Here is an 18,939-nt window from a genome sequence, read left to right on the forward strand (position 1 = left end):
CTGGCTCCATCTTCAGCCCTTCTCTGAAAGATCACAAGACTGTCAAGAAAGGGACCATATTTGTTCTTCTGGCAAAAGAAGATGCTTTGCTTTAGCTAGCAGATGTTATGATCTAGAGGAGGAAGGAAAACTTTGGAGGGACAAAATCTCCACATCAGCCCTTGAGTGTGAGGGAAAGGCTATATATGTAAAAAAATCAAATCCAGATTTTGCTGGAAGTCCGGTTCTGGTTTACGTCATGGATTTTGGGTGGGAGGAGATGATCCCCATTTTAATCCAAAATTGCCATTCCAGGAGGCATCCAGGAGAAAATGACCTTTTGTAGATTTTTATTTCCCCACCAAAGAAAACACTATTATCATAATCCTAGAACTGCAGAAATGGAAGGGACCCTGTGGATTATCAAGTCCAGCCCGTCAAAAAGGGGCTGGACTTGAACTGAACTTCCAACCTCTGGCTCTGCAGCCAGAAACCTGAATCACGGAGCTATCTTGCTCACGGGTGAGTTAGGTTCACAAGCCCCTTTCCTGCTCTTCTCCGCTTCTCTCTCTGCTCTGCTCCACCTCCTTCTGGCCCTGCAACCACCATTTCGATCCAGCTGCTCTTAGTCGCCCAATTTTGCAGCCCTGGGGGGTGTCCCAGAGTCCCAGACTGCACTGCCACGTCCTGTTGCACCATGAAAAGACTGTGTTCCCTCCCATTCTTTCTAATGCAGATCTCAAAAGCTGTTGCTCCCATTTATGCTACTCTAGGCACTCTGAATGGAGTTGGCCCCACAACTGTCTGAAAAAGCGTAGAAGGAAAGGAAGAGGAGGCAGCTGAGCTACAATCCACTGTTGTGCCCCAAAAAGACATTTTACCACTTGAGGGAAGTGGCACTGTGCAACCACTCAAGAGACATTTTAGACTCACGGAAGCACTCCTGAGAAAAGATAGCCAATAATCATTGCAATACATACTTTTACTTTTTACACTAACAAGCATCAACAGAAATACCAACATATCTCTCCTACTCTGGCCATGCTGCACTGGCTGCCCATCCGTTTCCACATTGACTTCAAAGTGTTAATGCTTACATATAAAGCCTTAAACCGTTTAGGACCTCGATACTTGGCGGAACGCTTACTCCCAACTAGTTCTACCAGTGTCACCCGCGCGAGCCAGGAGGTGAGGCTGAGGAGCCTGACGCCGAGGGAGGCCCGGAAAGAAAGAACTAGAAACCGGGCTTTCTCGGCAGTGGCTCTTCGTCTCTGGAATAACCTACCTCCGGAGATTCGCGCTGCACCCTCGCTGGGTACTTTTAAGAACCAACTAAAAACATGGATGTTTAGGCAGGCCTTCCCTTCCAGTTAATTCCTGTCCTCTTTCCTTTTCTCTCTCTCTTTATTTGATTTATTTTTATTTTTCCCATCTTATAGAATCATTTAATTAATTGTTATAATTTTTTAAAGAACTTGTTATCCTTATGTTGTAAGCCACCTAGAGTGGTCGAAATGACTAGATAGGCGGAGTATAAATACAATAAATAAATAAATAAAAATATTATTTGTTGGCCTTTGGTATCCTGGAGAAGCGCTTCTGCCTTCTGCTAAGCTCAAGGGAGGAAGGAGAAGAGGGACCTCAGCGGAGGTATGACTTGGCAGAACCCCTGGATGGCAGACTGCGGTATTGTAGGGAATTACTGGCTCACGCCTCCTTCCTGGAATCTCTTCCCAACCTTCAGTGTTGGCAGCCGAATCTGCCCTCAGAACAACTGCTGGTCATCCCCAAAATGTGTAACAAATGCTCTGTGCGAGAGATCACAAAGTTTACAGCTCAAAAAGATTGCAAGATTGAGCTAAGAGAAAAATAACCCCAGTAAGACAAAGAGATTTCTGGGTCACGGCCCTGAAATCAAGTCTCGCACCAATACAAGAGTCGTTTTTCTCCATTTCCCTCCCTGTGGCTGACAGTTGCTCCTGACCTGAGCAGAGCTGGGCAGGAAGGCTTAGCCACCACTGGCTCCATTCAGAACCTTGTGGGTGTCACATGAAGGAAACGTCACATCACTCTTTTTTCCCAAATGGGAAGATCAGGCTCGATAGAATTTGAATGGATGTGGCGGGGGAGAGAAAGTACTAGAAGCCTCCCATTCTCCGGGTGGGTTTAGGGTCATGAAAGTTTTACTCCAGTACATTTGGAAGGCACCAGCTTAGGGGGGAGCAAATGCTGAACTCTGTCAGTGTAACTAAAACCAGATAAGCAGGAATTCACACAGGAATGTGCGTAGGCATTCTGAAGTTTATGGCACAAAAGCGACTAGACAACAGTATACCAAATATTAATTTTCTTGAAAACACAGGGTAATTTCAGCAGCAGCCACTTCCCATTAGCTCAAAGAGTCTTATGAGAGCCCGGAAATGTCAGTCTCAGCCAGAACTGAGGATAAGTATAAGGCAGAGAACTGGCCATGTTTTACATGTGAACGTGGTCCCTCTGTAGGAAATCTTACCTCCGTCTGGTCCACGTACACACAGAGCATGGTAAGAAAAATATTTTTGAGAGGCAGCCCAGCTCAAGGGAGAGGAAGCTTCCGTTGTTCTTCCCGTTCCAATCTCAGACACAGGTTACTACAGGCTGTATCACATCTTTTAAAAGCCGTTTATTTCTATATTTTAAAAAATGAACACACCAAGAAGTGGCAAGGATGACAACTACTGTTCAACACCCCCCCCCCCAGGGTTTTCTTTTCATTTTACAACTCATAACAGAGAGATGGACAGTCCTTGTGCTCCTTGGACCTTTCTACCAAGTCTGACAGACCAAAGTACAAGGTTATGGCAGGCACTCTGCAAACCAGCCAGACTGATGATGATGCTGATGCTGCAGGAGGAGGAGGAGCTGACCCAGCAGGGGCCCAGAACTGCAAAGGACTCCATCCGCTACCCAGCCTGTTCCTTTTTTACTTAGCCATTCAAGGAGAATTTGCTTATCCTCATCACCTTGTTTCACACACAACCCACCCCTTTCCATCTGAGAAACAGTTAGTAGATCACTGTTTGTTGATCTGTCTTCTGCATCTGGATCATCTTCCCAAAGCCGCCTCTTCCCACATCATAGTCTGTCCGGTACTCATCTCGGACCTAGGGAGAGGTGAGGAAAGGTCACAGCTCTGTCATAAAATTGGTTGAACATTTTTGTTCAGGTGCTCCTTCCCCAAGTCCATTTAGGGTTTACCAAGCTACAGAAATCCTGGTCCATACAACCTGAAGTCAGTATTATCACAGTGCTTCTGGAAGACCGTGTGGCAGCTTAGATGGCTTTCTAGGGAATAGGAGTTCTGTGCTTTGACTACAAAGCACAGGTGCCTCTTCTCTTGGGTGATCTGAAGCCTGGGCTGCCTCTCTGCCTGCTTAGGAGTCCCAACTGTTAGAACATTTGCCTGGGCAGAAATCTTTGTCCAGCAGTCTCCCTGTTGCAACTGTACAGTGCTCTCCCCCAGCCAAGCAGTTCCTACCTGGCCACCTGTCTTGCCACGGCCATACTGCCGCCCTTCTTTGAACCCGGCATCCCAGTCAGTCCGGATGATGCGATCGTCCAGCCGGGTTCCGTCGATGAACCGCATGGAATGCTCAGCCTCCGCTCTTGTGTAGTATCTGGCAGGTCTCCTTAAGGAAGACTCAGGGGGATCCTTGGAAGGGCCCGAGCTTGCTTAAGAAGGGGCCACCGGGGAGCTTACGTCAAGCAGCCCACTTCTAAACACGTTTTCTAGCTCTCCTCAATACACAGTAGGCTCTGTATGAAAGGGACGCTAGATGTGTGGCCAGGCATCTGCTCTACATGCAAAAGAGCCCCAATTCCAGTCTTCAGTCCATTGCCTTCTTGTTGCAGCCTTCCTTCAGTGAGCTCAATGTGGCGAACAGGGCACTGCTCCCCCCCCACGCCCTTAAAAAAGGGAAGAAGAAAAAAAACGTTGCAAGGCAGATCCAGCAGATAGGATCACCGACTGAGTTTCAGAGCTCACTTGAAAAGCAAGAGCTAGGTTTCCCCAAGTATCACAAACTCACATCAAGGACTACACCACACCGACTATGAAATGAAGAAGCCACGTGACCCTCTTCTGCCATTCAGAATGAACAGTACGGTAGGACCCCCATCTCCATGGGAGATCAGTTCCAAGCCCCCTCCCCGATGCTGAAAAATGCAGATTATATCCAATGCTATTTTAATAGTGAATGCCACATATGGCATGGTCTCTGACTCCCTTCAGTAGCCAGTTCTGGTGACTTCACCTTTAGAAATACATACTTCTAGATTTCTTCTTTTAATATTCTCAATACTGACATTGTGGATGAATGAATCAGCAGACATGGATCCCGCAGATACGGGGGTCCTACTGTACAGGGCTAGATGGCACCGCCATAGTCTCAGTCAGGGTAAGGCAGCTCCCTATGTTCATGGAAGCCACTCAGATCCTCGAAAACGAGGATGCAATTGCAATAGATAAACAGATGTAAGAGTGAACGAGGAGAAAGAGCACCAGACTGAGAGATACGTGACTGATCACCCTTTTCCTCAGCATGCTAGATGCTTTCCTGCAGGGAGATAAATACAGTGGTGCCTCGCATTACGTTAATTCGTTCCAGCGAAATTGCTGTAAAACAAAAACGTCGTAATGCGATTTTAAAAAGCCCATAGAAACGCATTAAAATCCGATTAATGCGTTCCTAGTGGCCTGAAACTTACCGTCCAGCGAAGATCCTCCATAGTGCGGCCATTTTCGCTGCCTGTGCAGCGAGGAATCCGTCCTAGAAAACAGCGGGCGGCCATTTTGTTTACTCGGCAGCCATTTTGAAACCGCCGATCAGCTGGCCGAAAATCATCGCTTTGCAATGATCGGTTCCCGAAGCAGGGAACCGATCATCACAAAGCAAAATTACCCCATAGGAAACATCGTTTTGCAATCGCAAAAACATCGACGTCTAGCGATTTCGACGTCAAACAGAGCGCCCGTTAAGCGAGGCACCACTGTACGCTAGATTAGTCCCGTGTGGGCCTTGCCAGGCCCTACCCAAAGACTGTCGTTCTAGGCCAAGGATACTCCACAAAGCAGAAGCCACAGGGCGTCTTCTTCACTTTGTCCAGCCCCATGACAATGCGCTTGACATCCCCACATTTGGAGAAGAGTTCGTGGATCTGCTCCTCGGTCGTGTAGAAGGACAAGTTACCCACATAAATCGTGCAGGAGTTCTTCAGGGCTTTTTCCTGCAGGTAACAGCTCCCCTGAGAAAGAAACCAGGGAAAGGGAGTCAGTTCCACAGCTCCATACACCCTGTTCAGATAAAATTAAAGGCAGAGGAGCCTACCTAGGTTTGACAACTAGTTTGTCTCAAAGGTCTAGAACATTCTCAAAGGTCTACAACATACTACAGAGCGCCCAAAAGCTCACTCTCTCCAGTGGTGGTCCACCTTAACAAGGGCTGGAGGAAAGCTGCTGAAGACAACTTCAATGCACAGGCAGGGTGGTTAGGAAAACAAGAGTTCCTGCGGACTCTGAAGGTAACCACATTCATGCAGAGCTGGGCTCAGAAATGGGTTGATGTTAACCCAGTTCTTCCAGTACTCCCACAGCCCAGTAGCTACATTTTGAACTAACCGAAGTTTTCAAAAAGGCTTTAAAAGAAAGCCCCATCACAGCAGCCAATCCACAATGTTACAGGAACACAGGGCCAGGAAGAGGAGGAAAAACATTCAGAAGTACAACACTAAGAAGCTGGACATGGAGACATTCTATGAAAAAACACTGAGCTGAAATGAGCAGGAAAGAAATATCTTGCCTGCATGGTCACTTTGAAACCTGACACTATTCCATTTTAAAAAATTATAGTCCTCGGCTGGTTTCTCCAAGGCGCTGACACTCAGGAATGCCGGTGCTCCTCCCTTGCCCAGATTAAAAAAAAACACACTAGGAGCCCATTGTCGGAAATGAATATATTTCTATTATTTAAACGAAAAGCCATTTTGCACCTTAGGTAGGGTCTCTCCCTTGTCACCCAGCCTGCATGGAAAGAAAACTCCTCCTGGAACAGGAAGCGAGCACACACGGGCTGGGTCCGGGTCGGTTGCGCTCCCAGGGTCACAGCAGAGAGCACAAGCTCTTCTTTGGGGAACCGGGGGTGGGGGTGGGGGGGAGAGGAGAAGAGGCGCAGCTCGGTCCCCCCCAGTGCAAGGCCTTGCTCCTTTATTTCCTGGGGAAGCGCCGTCCCAGCCGCGGAGAGCCTCCTCGGCCCCAAAGGCCCTGATCCAGCCCCAGTGCAGGCCCTCCTCCAGCAGGCTGAAAAAGGGGGAAGAGCCCCCCCCACGCCACCTCTCGGTGGATCCAGCCCCGAAAACACCTTCCCCCAAGCCTTTCTTCGCCCGCTCCGTCCCCTCCTGTCCCAAAGAGCAACAAGCTCACGAGCATGGGCAGAGGGCTTCCCCACCGGGCCCAACCAAGCGTGGATTCTCCTCCATGGGGCAAAGGGCCTCTGGCCATGTGCAGAGCGCTCCCCACCCCCACCGCTTCCCCCCCCTCCCTCCAGCAAGCGCAGAGGGGCCATCACCCTGTCCTGCCTTGAAGTGCTGGTCGCGGTACACGCTGATCTCGCAGTACGAGTCGCTGTCCAGCCCGCGCAGCGTCGTGTTCAGGAGACTCGACATCTTGAACGCGCAGCGATGACGACGTCGCCGCCCCCTTTTTATGCCCCTCCGGCGGCCCGGCGAGAGCCGATTGCTTCTCCGAACTGCCACTCAGGGCAAAGCCTCGCCCTTACGCTTCGACAGCGTCGCGCGCAAGGGAGGAAGGGTAACCGTCTCTCCCCGCAAAGGATGCCGGAGATTGTAGTCTCGTTGGAGTGGGCGAGGCTTGGGCGGGAGTTTTCATGCTCCGGGGAGAAGAGGCAGCCTAGCCCCTCCCCCCGCCTCGCTTTCCCTCAGGCGGTCGGAACGCTTGGGCGGTACCTCAGCCTGCCTGCCTGCCTGCAGCCGATATTAATTTACAAACCACATATTCATTTACAAATAAATTGTAAAGAATAATTTACAAATAGCAGGGATAGTAACAGGGTTTAAAAAAAAACACCAGAACAACCATTGCTCCTCCTTCACTTCCCCGACTTAAAGCACTTCAGAAAAGGTGCTCGAACACGTGTAACAAGAGAAGTCTATGATCCACAAAACGGGGAAATGAATCAGGGGCGCTTCAGAGAAGGATGATTCCAGTCAGTCTGTCCCTGCTGAGCTGCCGGTTCAGACGTGGGGCTTATTGAACCCCAGAATGTGGGGCTGAATCCCTACAAACCTCCCCCTCACCAGCCTTCCTACTTAGCCCATGCTTTGCCTGCAGATATAATGGGGGTGGGGGGGGGCACGAGGAACAAGAGCTTATGGAAACTCCCCTGCTAACCCAAGGGGACCTTCTTATTTCTTTATTTACACGTTTCCAACATCAATTTTGGGGTCTTCCACAAAAGTGCAGGAAAAGAACTCCCTCCTTCCTAAAAGAACAATCACAATGCCTCCCCCCTCCTGTCTGGAAAAAAAAACAATCCTTATATCACTGCTGGGTTGTTGTTGTTGTTGTTGTTGTTGTTGTTTTTCTTTTTCCTAGTTTCTAAGTTTCCTCATAGTTTCTGAAGAGCAGGTTTGGGTGTGAGCCTGGTTCGGCTCTGAGATTCCCTGCCTTTTCCCTTCCTGTGTGTGTATGTGTGGGGAGCAACACTCCTCAGGAAAAGCACCCCATTGCATGCGGACCCCACCTGAGGCTTCGCTTCCAAGGGCCCTTTCCAGAAAGAGGAAGAAGGCATATGCCCGTTTTTCACCTAGATTAAGGCTCCTTGCCTGGTCAGAGCTGAGGAGGCACCATGGCTACAAACCATTAGGCACACCCAAGGAGGTCCTCCTTCAGGAGAGAGATTCGGATTTTGGGGGTTTTTGTGTCTTTGTGTGTGTTTAATAAAAAGGAAATAAGGGCTTCCCCATTGCCATGAAGTTTTTCCAGAAACATCAGGAGTTTTATAAATGATACTGAGGAAGTGGAGGGAAGAAAAGGAAGCAGGTGGCATGAAGGAAAGGCACCAAAGTACAGTATAGTATAGGCAATGGAGGGAGAAAAGGGACGCTGAGGGGAAATGAGGTAGGAAAGTTCATAAGCAGATGCTGTGGAGACCCACTGGCTTGGACTAACCAGCCACTAAAAAAGGAGAGAAGCTTCTATTCATTTTGGTCCCAGGCCTCTGATCAAGCAAGAAGCAGTTAACTTTCAACCATCCCCAGACTCCAACAACCATGTGGCTGGGAGATTATGGGAGTTGTAGGCCGCCCCGAGGTTAACTCTCCAAAATCTAGCCTAAAATGGTGGGCTCATTATCTGTGGGAAAGTGGAGCCAAAGCATATAAACTACGTAGAACACCAGATATGAAAAGTTTATTTTATTTTAATATGTGCCTTAAAATAAAAATATACTATATGGAACCAGCCACAAAAATTGTGGCCCTCCAAAATAACATGCACACGAAGAGCCTCCGATAGTATTGCCAAGTCAACACATCTCTTCATAGGTCGACATGAGAGGTTGAGGGAATCACTGAAAGAATCAGTATAATTATTATTACAATACTGAATAAAAAGGGAACCATATCTTGCAAAATTAGTCTGTACTGGAATTCTGGTACATTAATTGTGAGTGTGCCCTAAGTTTTTCCATTAATGCCAATTTCGAAACTCCAGAGTCCCAAGCACTTATTGAAATCTCTACTGCCACTTTTGTTTGTCTAACCACTACGCATGGAAAAGCTATTAGATGAAATGTTGTTAGATAACATCAAGTTATTTCCAGTTTATGGCAATCCCACACGTTAGTGACCCTCAAAGTGTCATATTGTTAACATTCCTGTATATGAAATTAAAAAATATAAATGCTTTCCTGTTTCTTTTAAAGGCTCATTTTATACTTTGGAGGAGTCAGTGAGGAAAAACTCATCATGGAAATAAAAGGTATATAAAATGTTTGCAGAACTGGGCTCTGGATTCAATGGCTTGCCTTTACTCTTGGCATGAGATTAGAGGATAAAACCTCTCTGGACAATATCCACTGCTTTCTCCTCCGGAAAAAGGAGTACTGTACTCCCTGCTGGTTATGTACTCCTTAGCTGTCATTCGGGAGATTTCCCCAGTGGATTCCTCAGGGGACCCATTCTGTTGACCATCTGGCGCTGAGCCTGCACAAAATTCCCTTGTAAGACATCTATTTGCTTGCCTCACTTTGAAAAAGACCTTGGGGTAGTCTCCTAGATGTTTAATTATTTAATTTAATTTAAATGAAATGAACTGTGATTTTTTAAGCCATAACTAATATATTGGCCAGAACTGTGTTGCGTAGTGTAGTGAGTCACTACTAGAGTAAGCCCCTTGAATCAGTTGGGATTTGGTGAATCAGCTTCTCCATTTAGCATAATAAATTGCAGTTAGAGTAGGCCCATTGGAATCAATGGCAGCTATGGAGGATTGACTCAACAAACGCCCATTGATTCAACGGGCCTACGCTAGTGCAATTTACTAAGCTAAGTAACAGGATTCTGGCCATTATGATCTTAAAACTGCTTAGTCACTGTTTTGCTATTGATTTATTTTTTATATACAGTACTATATTTGTGGAAACTGATACTACTACGAATAATAATAAAGTATCTTTTTGTCTTCAACTTATTTAGCTGTTGAGGAGGAAATTTAAGCTGTCTGACTTTCCTAAAAACAATGTGTTGTATGTAAGTTACTTTGTATCTTGTTTAATTGTTGTTGTTTTCTTTCAGGGCTCATTCAGGAACTGATTAACAGAGAGACCTTATCTGATGTAGCAGAGGTCATTGAGAAGCTGTTCAGTCAGACAGAAAACCTGAATAAAGAAAGTCACCGTGAGGGTGAGAAGACTCAGGTACAGAAGGAAGGACATAACAGTATTAAATATAAATTATGCCTAGCCTGGAAGAGGTTCCAGGAAATGGCCCATCCAAAACCCATTTCCCTTCTGGTTATGACTATGATTAAATATTTGATTCCCAACTATTCAGTTCATTGCCTTAAAATCACTAAAAGCACATTTTTATATTTGTCTACTCAGAAATAATAGGGTTTACTCCCAAGTAAAGTGAATAAGCAGCACACTTTAGTACAAGATTGCAGCCTTAAACCAAATGTAAAATGTTTACAAAATGTTTATTCCACAGCAGCAAGAGAAAAGAAACATCAACAGTGTTAAAAGATTGGATGACAGGGTGTAAAAAGCCTGGGTAGATTAAAAACAAAATATTTGCCTGATATTAGAAGGAGATAAGATTTGGTGTCAAGTGGGTTAACAAGCCAGCCGACCCCATGAGCCGGGGTGCCCTACTATGGCGGTTTGAGGTGGTCCACACAAGTCCATATTGTACCATATGCCATGGTACAAAGAACAGAACGCCTATAATGTTAGTGGCTAAAAATACATCCTGATGCGATGCAGCTTCATATGATCACATGGGACAATAACAATAACTCACATTGATAATCCAAGAAGAGAACATATGTTCCTGCTTTGCTTCTCACTGATTTGCGTCATCACACCACAATATCAAATGGAGCATGGTATCATACTGTGCTTATGGGAATATGAAACGAAGAGGCTCCATCATCTTTTACCCTGTGGGTAAAATTGTCCTAGGAAGGAGCCATGCAGGAAAATAAGCAAATTTTTTAGCTCTTGTAATTGAAATATATTGCCTAGTAAACAATGCAAAATTACTTTTGCGGATTTTGAGGGACTTTATTTTTCTTCTTCATAGATTGAAGAAACTGCAATCAGCTTATGGAACTGGACTGTGGCAAGGAAAGCAGACCCTGTTATCAGTGATATTCAAAGAGTCAAATGTACGACTGAGTCTTTTCTAATATAATATTGTAATATTGAAGAGATCAAACTATTTTCTGTTTTGTTCCTTTTGTAAATTTATGTAATGGGTGCCCATTTCTTTGCAACTGGAGAAGTTTCCTTGCCATCTAAAAGGACATTTCACTTGTAATGTTAGTACTCATGGTGAAGGATTTTGCAGAGGGTAAGGGTGAATGAAGTAGCTGCAGGATCCTGTGCATTTTCTTCTGTAGATAGTCCTGAATTAAGTGACCTGAATTAAGACACAAATTGTCTGATGTAATAAGAGTAGCATATGTCATTTGTAAGCAAATTTTCAGTGTGCTTAATTGTGTTGACAATTATAAATATTCTGTGTTTATTCTGTATCAGATGTGCTTGTGTCCACATCCTGTATTCTTAGGCCAAGGACTGGAGGTAAAAAAAAAATCAATGTCTAAGAGCATGCAATATTGTCTTCTTACAGTGCGCCATGTTGCCCTCAGATTAATGATATTTTATGAAGTAAACAATCCACCTGAAGAGACGATGAGAAGACAGGTTTTGGTAATTGTAACCAAATTATGTGCAAACGATTTCTCTAATTTGTTTCTGCTTCATCAAACACTACACACTAAAAAGAACTCTAAAAAGTCATAAACATGATTTGCTTTTTCAAAAATATACTGGTAGATTATACTTTATGCTAAACCAAGGGTCAGTGACCTTTTTTCTGCACAGGAACATTTCACGGTCTCTTCAAGCTTGTACAGGAAAAATTGTTACATCCAATGAGCTAGATAAAAAAAATGTAAATATTTAATACTAACAATAATTTATTGTTTGAAATATGTGGTAGATTTTAAAACTTTGAGATGTTTTAATTCAGAGGCCTTAGCTAGGCCTGCTTAATTTGAAGTTGCACAAGCAGTTGTGAAATTCACAGCAGGGTAGAAATCATATTCAGCAAGCAGTTCCATACTTTGTGCAATTAGTTATTCAGCTAACTGCACTGTAGTTAGCTGAATAACTAACTGCACAAATACAGTCTTGAAATTTTGAAATCAATACAGTTTTGAAATGCAAATTGCCTGGGCACAACTCCTTGAACACTTCTGCAGGCATAACTTTATACTACACCAAGTGCTGTAGGATTATGGCCAGTGATTAAAAATTGTCTAAAAGGTATGCTCCTTCGCAGTGTTTAATTATGTAATAGAACAAAGCAGACTCTGATTCAGGCATTAAGACCTCTGTTTTATTAGTATCATTAATAAACTATGTATCATTAAGCCATAAATGAGCACTGTGCTCCTCTACTCCCTTCTCACTCCACCACTACACAGTAGCTTCATTACTATTACTGTGGTTTCTTTAACAGTTTCCAATTAGACCCAGACTGAGAAACTGAGAAACTAATAAGAGTTTGATACTGATAACTGTTTTCATGGATTTTTTAATCCTAGTTGGTAAACACAAATTAAACTACATTTTAAAAAAGTGTGATTTAAATAAGCCACAGTAGAAGGACTGAAGCCAACATGCTAGGAAAGATGGGGAGGGTTGGTGTGGGAGCATATACTGTTCTATTATTTTTGTTCCTCATTTAATAAATCATGGATAATTGCACAAGGATTATTAAATCTCTCAACCGAATAAACTGTGGCAAAATATTCTTGATTGTTGTACGGTACATATTTATGAACCTGATAGAATTTTCTGTCATCCAATGACCATGTTTTGTTTCACACCCACATGATCCAGATGGCCATGAAGACTGGAAAAGGATGGGTTGAGGTTGGAGAATTTGCTTTTGCTGACGAACTTCTTGAGATTGCCATGAATGTAAGCTTGTGCTCTTTTGCGCAGATATGTATTTAATAAGTGCCGTATTGTTTTCCTTAAATCAATTTATATACTATTTTGCAGAATCTGGAGAAATTATATGCCCAGTTAACCAAGAGGAGCACCAAGCAGACTGATACACATATGCACAAAGCTGATGTAGAGAAGGATGTGTTCAAAGTTCTGTCTTATCAGGCTGAATCTGTACGTTGGTACCAAATAAATGTTCAATTGCTGTACTGTATTAGTGTTGCAGAGCTGTTGATGGACCCTCTCCACACTTCTCCTGTTTAGATCATGTGGTTCCTGCAGTTCACTGGCTTCCAGCATTCTAATTCATAGAAGTGACAACTCTTATTTGTATAAAAACCCAATGAACACGCTTCTAAGATTAAAATCCAGTTTGCTGTAATTTTTCAGTGTTAATTTAAAACTGACCCATGAAGCAGCCTGCACTCCACCAACATAATCTGTTGATTTCTCAGGCAGTTGCTCAAAGGGATTTTCAGAAAGCAGTCAAGTGTGTTCAACGCTGCAAAGACATCCTGATGAGGCTGCCAAAAGAGGTTCGTGGCCACTAAATTATCTTATAACGGTTTCAAATGGATTTTACATTCTTATATTTCAGTAATGTCTCAATCAAAATTAGAGGAAATGATACCTTTCTGTGTTCTCTGCTAGCTTTTTAAAAATATAATAGCACAAGATCATGACACAAATTCTCCTTCCATAATTACAGAGTTGTTACCTTTCCCTTCTGTGCTATAATTTTGGGGTAGAGACGTATGAACTGAAGAGGTACGAAGAGAGCTCTTTCTGGCTCAGGTGAGGTTTATGAGAAAAGTGTGCCATTAGTGGGATATGTTTCCTTCTTGTTAGGCTGAGGAGCTAGAGAACATCCCATCCTGTCAGCTCCTGTGGGGGCTGAGTTCCAAGAAAGCTTTCATTTGAGCATTTTGGCTCCATCTAGTGGCTTGAACTTCCTTCCAACTGTAGCAGGACTGATCTGAGGCTGAGAACACTCTCAGGAGCAGGATTAACACACAGTACATAGATCTAAAATGCTGCTGGGGGACAGAGCGACTGAGGTGCAGTTGCTTTGATGCAGAGCACTCGTGGCCGTGAGAAGGATGTGGTGCTCCGCTGCATCCCTCCAAATGGTCCCTTCCCAAAGAAAGCAACCATTGTATAGATCCTCCTGAAACATTTAGTTGGACTGAGATCTTTTTCGAGAGCTCGTGTGGTGTAGTGGATAGAATAATGAACTGGGATTCAGGAGTCCTGCCTTGAAATCCACACGCAGTCATGGTAACTCGGGGAGGGGGAGGGGGAGGTCTTGGGGGAGCAGTGGTAGAACCACTTCTTAGATATCTCACATACTTTGAAAGCCCTGTTGGGGTACCATTGGATTAGGTGCAGCTTGACAGTAGATAACATGCATGACATGGCTTTTAGAGTGAGGTCCTGTGTTTCAAGCCTGGAAGGAACACCCATTATATCTGTGTTCATGCATTCATGCATGGAGCCTTAACAGCTGTTTTGAACACTAGATAGGAGGGACGAGACATTTGGGATGGAGCAGACAGCAGAATGTGGGGAAAGAGTCTCACCTACTCTTGGTCAAAAGCTACCGGGGATTGTCCAGGTTATTGTTATCATTTTCTCCACAGTGTGAACAGGAAATAATCCACATTATTCGTTTCATCACATTACAAATTTCTAAAATGAAACCATAACAAGATTGGTAACCTAGTGGCACATGCACAAAGTGGTGTCCTTGGTGAATACAGTCTTGAAATTGTAAGCCTTAGGATCTTGCTTAGTTGCTTCTTCTCCCCAGATCCTTGCAACTGATCTTGTGCTGATTTTTCCCCTTCCTAAATAGCCAGAGCTATGACATTGGGAAGATGGATATGAAATATTCAACTGGAAAAGAAATGCAGGTAAAAATGCTTTGTATTCCAGCAGAGGGTGCCCTTTCCACTCATGACTTTGCAAGTCCCTTCCAACGTTGTGATTCTGTAATTTACATGAGACTTTTCATATTTAAATATTCCTTTATTTTTACGTCCAGGCTAAAGTGCTGCGATTACTCGCTACTGTCTATTTGGAGTGGGACTGCAAACAATATCAAGACAAAGCTCTCAGGGCTATCGCCATGGCTAATGAGGTGACATAGCTTATAGTGGTTTGAAAAGCACGCACAGACAGACAGGTTCATTCTGTAATAGCACATGGCAGCCATCATCAGAGTTACTCCAGAAATCTTTTTAGAAGAGGTAGCTGTATTCGTCTGTGCAAGCATACCAGGCAAAATCCAAAGAGACAAGAGAAAAACATGTGTCACCTTAAAGACTATTATATTTTAAGGCGAGCTTTGGTGGACAAAACAAATTATTCCATATGTCTGACAAAGTGGACTTGTCCACCAAAGCTCACCTTAAAATATAATAGTCTTTAAGGTGACACATGTTTTTGTCTTTTTAAAAAAAATTGTTTTGATTCTTTGGATTTTGCCCGATATATTCTAGAAATGGAATTTCTCCCCATGCTTGTTTGGCTTGACTGTCTTTTATTGGTAGGCTGAAACAGAATTTTCTTTCAAAGAGAATCATTCTGCAAACCAGGAGTTAAGATTATACTTTAATTTATAAACTATTTTTGCAGTTTTAAATAAGTGAAGATTTAAACCTTATGTAACATGGAAGTTTGTTGGTGTCATATCTACGGTTTTCTGTTAAGGTTGTCGCTACATGATTGCTAGGTGTCTTTAAAACCCTGAAGCCATTATCCTCCATTAGTGAGAATGAAGACTTTCCTTCCTTTTCACCTTTATCCACCTGGATTATGGGCTATGCTACAGTGGGAGTGGAGTAAAAAAAAAGCCGAGTGTCATTTTTGGTTTTGGCCTCTTTCCAAAAGAGCAGTTGATTTGGAAAAGGCTGCAGGGAACAGGCCAATCCTCTGCCCCTCTGAATGATGTCAGGTGTGGAGGTTAACTTATATTATTGAGAATTTGTGCTATCTAATAAGTTGGAGTAAAAGAATAAGTTAAGACTGTTGTTTTTCTTCCTCCCTGAACAAAAACTTAGAATGTTGAGGCTTCAAGATAAGAATTCCAAATTAACAAATAAGGTGACTGGTTGCTAAGGATGTTTGAATTCTTTTAGAAGATGATTTGAAATATATGTATAATGGGGGGTACTGATGAGAAGCTCTTGACATTCATTCATGGAGTTATGAATAGACTGAGCTCTGACAGCAGCCAGTTAAAAATATCCTGAAACTCGTAAAAATAGTTTGGCTGTCAAAATAATGTCTTGATTTCTTGATTGCAGGAGAATTTGCATCCAGCAGGTTTTTTCTTGAAAATAAAAATTCTTCTGAAATGCGGTGCATCAGACGAAGATGTCAGCAGAGGTACTGTGCTTGGTTCAGAATGTGGCATATCATACCTGCAAAGCAAAGCAGAGCCAGGACAGAGGGAGCAAGAATGGGACAGTCCTGTCCCTCAAATACAGCACCAGAGGCCACTTCCTTCTGTAGTGTCCTGTGCTTTGGGTGTTAAGCCTGCTCACGTCTTAAGAAAGGGAACGGATTATAAAGGAGTGAAAAAGCAATTGCAGGAACTTTGCACTGTCAATCAAAATTTGCTGAAAGGAAATCTCTCACATTTTCCATGCCACTAGTACAACTAGTAAAAATAATTGGGTAAACTCATCCTCATGCTGCATATCATTATCACTTCCAAGTTCATCAGTGAGTTCCAGTCCTGTCCACTGTGACTCTTTTTGTATCACGTAGACATGAAAATGAGAAATGTACCAAACTATCACTTGGTTGGAGAGGATGTGGAATCAAGAAAAATATTTGGATTTTTTTCTTGCAGTGGCATACTGACTTTGTTGCTTCGTCTTCTCTCTAGCTGTTGGTGAACTTCTGCACCACAAGTTTTCTCTTGACATCTGCCTGGACACAGCGAAGCTACTTCTGGAACATGAGAGGTACACAGAGCTTGCATGGAGATTTGAAGGTTGCTGACATGATTAAAGATGCTGGTCATACCAAAAAATAAAAAATAAAATCAGGAAAGGCCTTGCAGCCTTTTATTTACAAGTTTTCTGAACTATTCATAAATATTGCTGCATAAGCCTGAACAAATGCTATATTTTCCATAAAAGCTTGTTGATTGTTCAATTTTTTAGTGGTCTAAACAGGGTGATCATACCAAGGAAGTCCAGTGTGGCTTTTTATGCTCTTCAACAAACTCTGTTTCTTTGCCATGTTTCTGTAACCATGGCTGCAATCATCCTTATGGAACTGTGAAACAGAGAAGGAAGACTAGGCACACAATGAGCTTGATGTACATGCCGAAGTGGTATAGTAGGGAGCAGGTGTGAGGTCTTAAAACAATTGGTAGAGCAGAAGATGGCTAGATGTGAATAACAGAACATTAAAGACAATGGTTCTTCCAGTCTTGCACAAATAATTTTGGACAGACATATTTCGGAAAACAAACATTTACAAATTATATTATCACAGCAATTAAGATAAACAACAATGCTTCTCAGATTTCCACCCTTGAGACATTTGGGGACCAGTGAGAATTGAAGTCCAAAACACCTGGAAAACCAAAGACTTAGAGCCACTAATATATATTATACATACCGTAAGTATTTCCAAGGGCCTTCTGTCTTGTAGTGCCCAGTTCACGAATGCTGATTTCATTCTGATGCCAAGTTGAAATGTAGCTGCTCGCCAACACCTTTGGGGCTTAAGTATCTTGGCTGTATCAGGTTATAAAATCCGTTCTGAGTGTTCAATTTGAATTTTCTTATATGTTTTAAAGTTCTAACTCATTTAAAAATACTTATGTTGTATCATACTCTCTGAATAAATATTCTAAATAAATAAGTAATGTTACATAAAACTTCTGGTAGGAGGTCAGAGTGGACCAAAATTCTGTTTCATAACAACTGTCCTGGCTAGAAGACAATGTGGCTGGCCGGGAATCTGGGATCTTTCATTACTGGCAGGGGAGGCAAATTTACAAAGAAGACTTGCTTATTTTGGTATCAGGAACTGACCCTGTATATGATGAGCAATTCTCATACAGTTTTTTTATACCCAGGGAGGCCATTGGTTTTGACTTCCTGAAATCAGTTGCTCAGCTGTTTGAACGATCACCAGACATTGGCAAAGTAATTCTTCTTCACATCAAATTGCTATTACTGAGAATGAAGGAGCCACTTGCCAAGAAAATGATTGAAGATGTCATTGCAGGTCTGAGTACCGCTTCTCCTGTTGCTGCTTAGCAGTCATGGGGTGGTGGGGTTTATAAAGTATGGAAACACCCATTTCAGGTTGAAATGTTCAGATAAGGAAAATGTAGGATTTAACACTTCAAGTTTGGCCATGATCACCACCTTAATCACAATTGCACAAGCTTGTGTTTTACTGATTTAAGATTATTTTAAACTTGCTTGGGTGAATGTAAGAGCAGAACTTAATTCTGCTGAACTGTATTGGGTAAAAAATAATTCTAAGAATCCAGTTTTTAAAAATGCATAAGTAGAAAGTTCGGCTTTGCTGAATAGATTTGAGGATTAGTGGAAAAGCTTGCTTAGACTGGAGTTGCTTGTTCCAAGGAGGGATTCTGAGAGATATTCTCAATTCCAGACACAGGTTTGTGACTTACAAATATATGTGATGCCTTAGGCCTGTAGAATTGCTAACATGCGAACTTATCCCTTCTCAGGGTGCAGCACAGGAACTCACCTGCCTCCTGAAATACTGAACGACTTGCAGCTTATTTTGTGGGAAAGAGCTGCTAAGAATTATGAGGTTAGTTATTGTTTTGGCCATCCGATCACTTCCAACTTACAGGGTTTTCAAGGTATGTGGAATCTTCAGTTAGTGGTTTACCATTTCCATTCTCCAAGGCCATGAGGGGAGGACTTGAACCCAGCTCTCCTGGATCTCAGCCTAACACTCTGTTCATTACGCCACACTGGCTCTCGCATAAGGTTCCTTATAAAGTTTGTAAAGTTCCTCCTGCTGATTATCTAAGTAATGTACTAAAGATTATTTGGGCAGGGTAGAGGCTAGGGACAGAGAACATGGATGTTGGGCCCTTCGTATAATCATTGCCGGTCATTCTGTGCTGTTGCCCACATGTTTTGAATCTGAGATT

At 43.1% G+C, this 18,939-nt stretch overlaps 2 protein-coding genes across 2 annotated transcripts in view; one reads left to right on the forward strand and one right to left on the reverse strand.

The window, feature by feature from the left end:
• TEX11 (testis expressed 11) overlaps nt 1–18,939 on the forward strand; it is a 70,864-nt gene that overhangs the window by 33,562 nt on the left and 18,363 nt on the right. Inside the window, exons 3-16 of the mRNA XM_072981058.2 lie at nt 8,958–9,013; nt 9,829–9,950; nt 10,837–10,921; nt 11,389–11,468; nt 12,666–12,746; nt 12,831–12,950; nt 13,232–13,312; nt 13,486–13,571; nt 14,632–14,689; nt 14,821–14,916; nt 16,085–16,166; nt 16,672–16,750; nt 17,878–18,029; nt 18,505–18,590. Of these exons, the coding sequence (XP_072837159.2) occupies nt 9,001–9,013; nt 9,829–9,950; nt 10,837–10,921; nt 11,389–11,468; nt 12,666–12,746; nt 12,831–12,950; nt 13,232–13,312; nt 13,486–13,571; nt 14,632–14,689; nt 14,821–14,916; nt 16,085–16,166; nt 16,672–16,750; nt 17,878–18,029; nt 18,505–18,590 (1,221 nt within the window). The 5' untranslated portion in view covers nt 8,958–9,000. The remainder of the gene's footprint in view (nt 1–8,957; nt 9,014–9,828; nt 9,951–10,836; nt 10,922–11,388; nt 11,469–12,665; nt 12,747–12,830; nt 12,951–13,231; nt 13,313–13,485; nt 13,572–14,631; nt 14,690–14,820; nt 14,917–16,084; nt 16,167–16,671; nt 16,751–17,877; nt 18,030–18,504; nt 18,591–18,939) is intronic.
• NCBP2 (nuclear cap binding protein subunit 2) lies at nt 2,622–6,750 on the reverse strand. The gene is made up of 4 exons (XM_020795909.3): nt 6,592–6,750; nt 5,081–5,262; nt 3,497–3,635; nt 2,622–3,122 (listed from the first exon to the last, which is right to left on the reverse strand). Exons 1-4 carry the CDS (start codon nt 6,676–6,678, stop codon nt 3,024–3,026), a joined length of 507 nt encoding a protein of 168 aa, XP_020651568.1. The 5' UTR covers nt 6,679–6,750; the 3' UTR covers nt 2,622–3,023.

Source organism: Pogona vitticeps, chromosome 11 (genome assembly GCF_051106095.1).
Source record: "Pogona vitticeps strain Pit_001003342236 chromosome 11, PviZW2.1, whole genome shotgun sequence".
NCBI classification, from domain to species: Eukaryota; Metazoa; Chordata; class Lepidosauria; order Squamata; family Agamidae; genus Pogona; species Pogona vitticeps.

Coding starts and splice junctions, on each gene's coding strand:
- NCBP2 (XM_020795909.3), bottom strand. CDS start 6,678: ATGTCGAGTCTCCTGAACACGACGCTGCGCGGGCTGGACAGCGACTCG. Junction 5,263..6,591: donor ACCGCGACCAGCACTTCAAG/GCAGGACAGGGT, acceptor TTTCTTTCTCAG/GGGAGCTGTTACCTGCAGGA. Junction 3,123..3,496: donor GTGGCAAGACAGGTGGCCAG/GTAGGAACTGCT, acceptor ACCTCTCCCTAG/GTCCGAGATGAGTACCGGAC.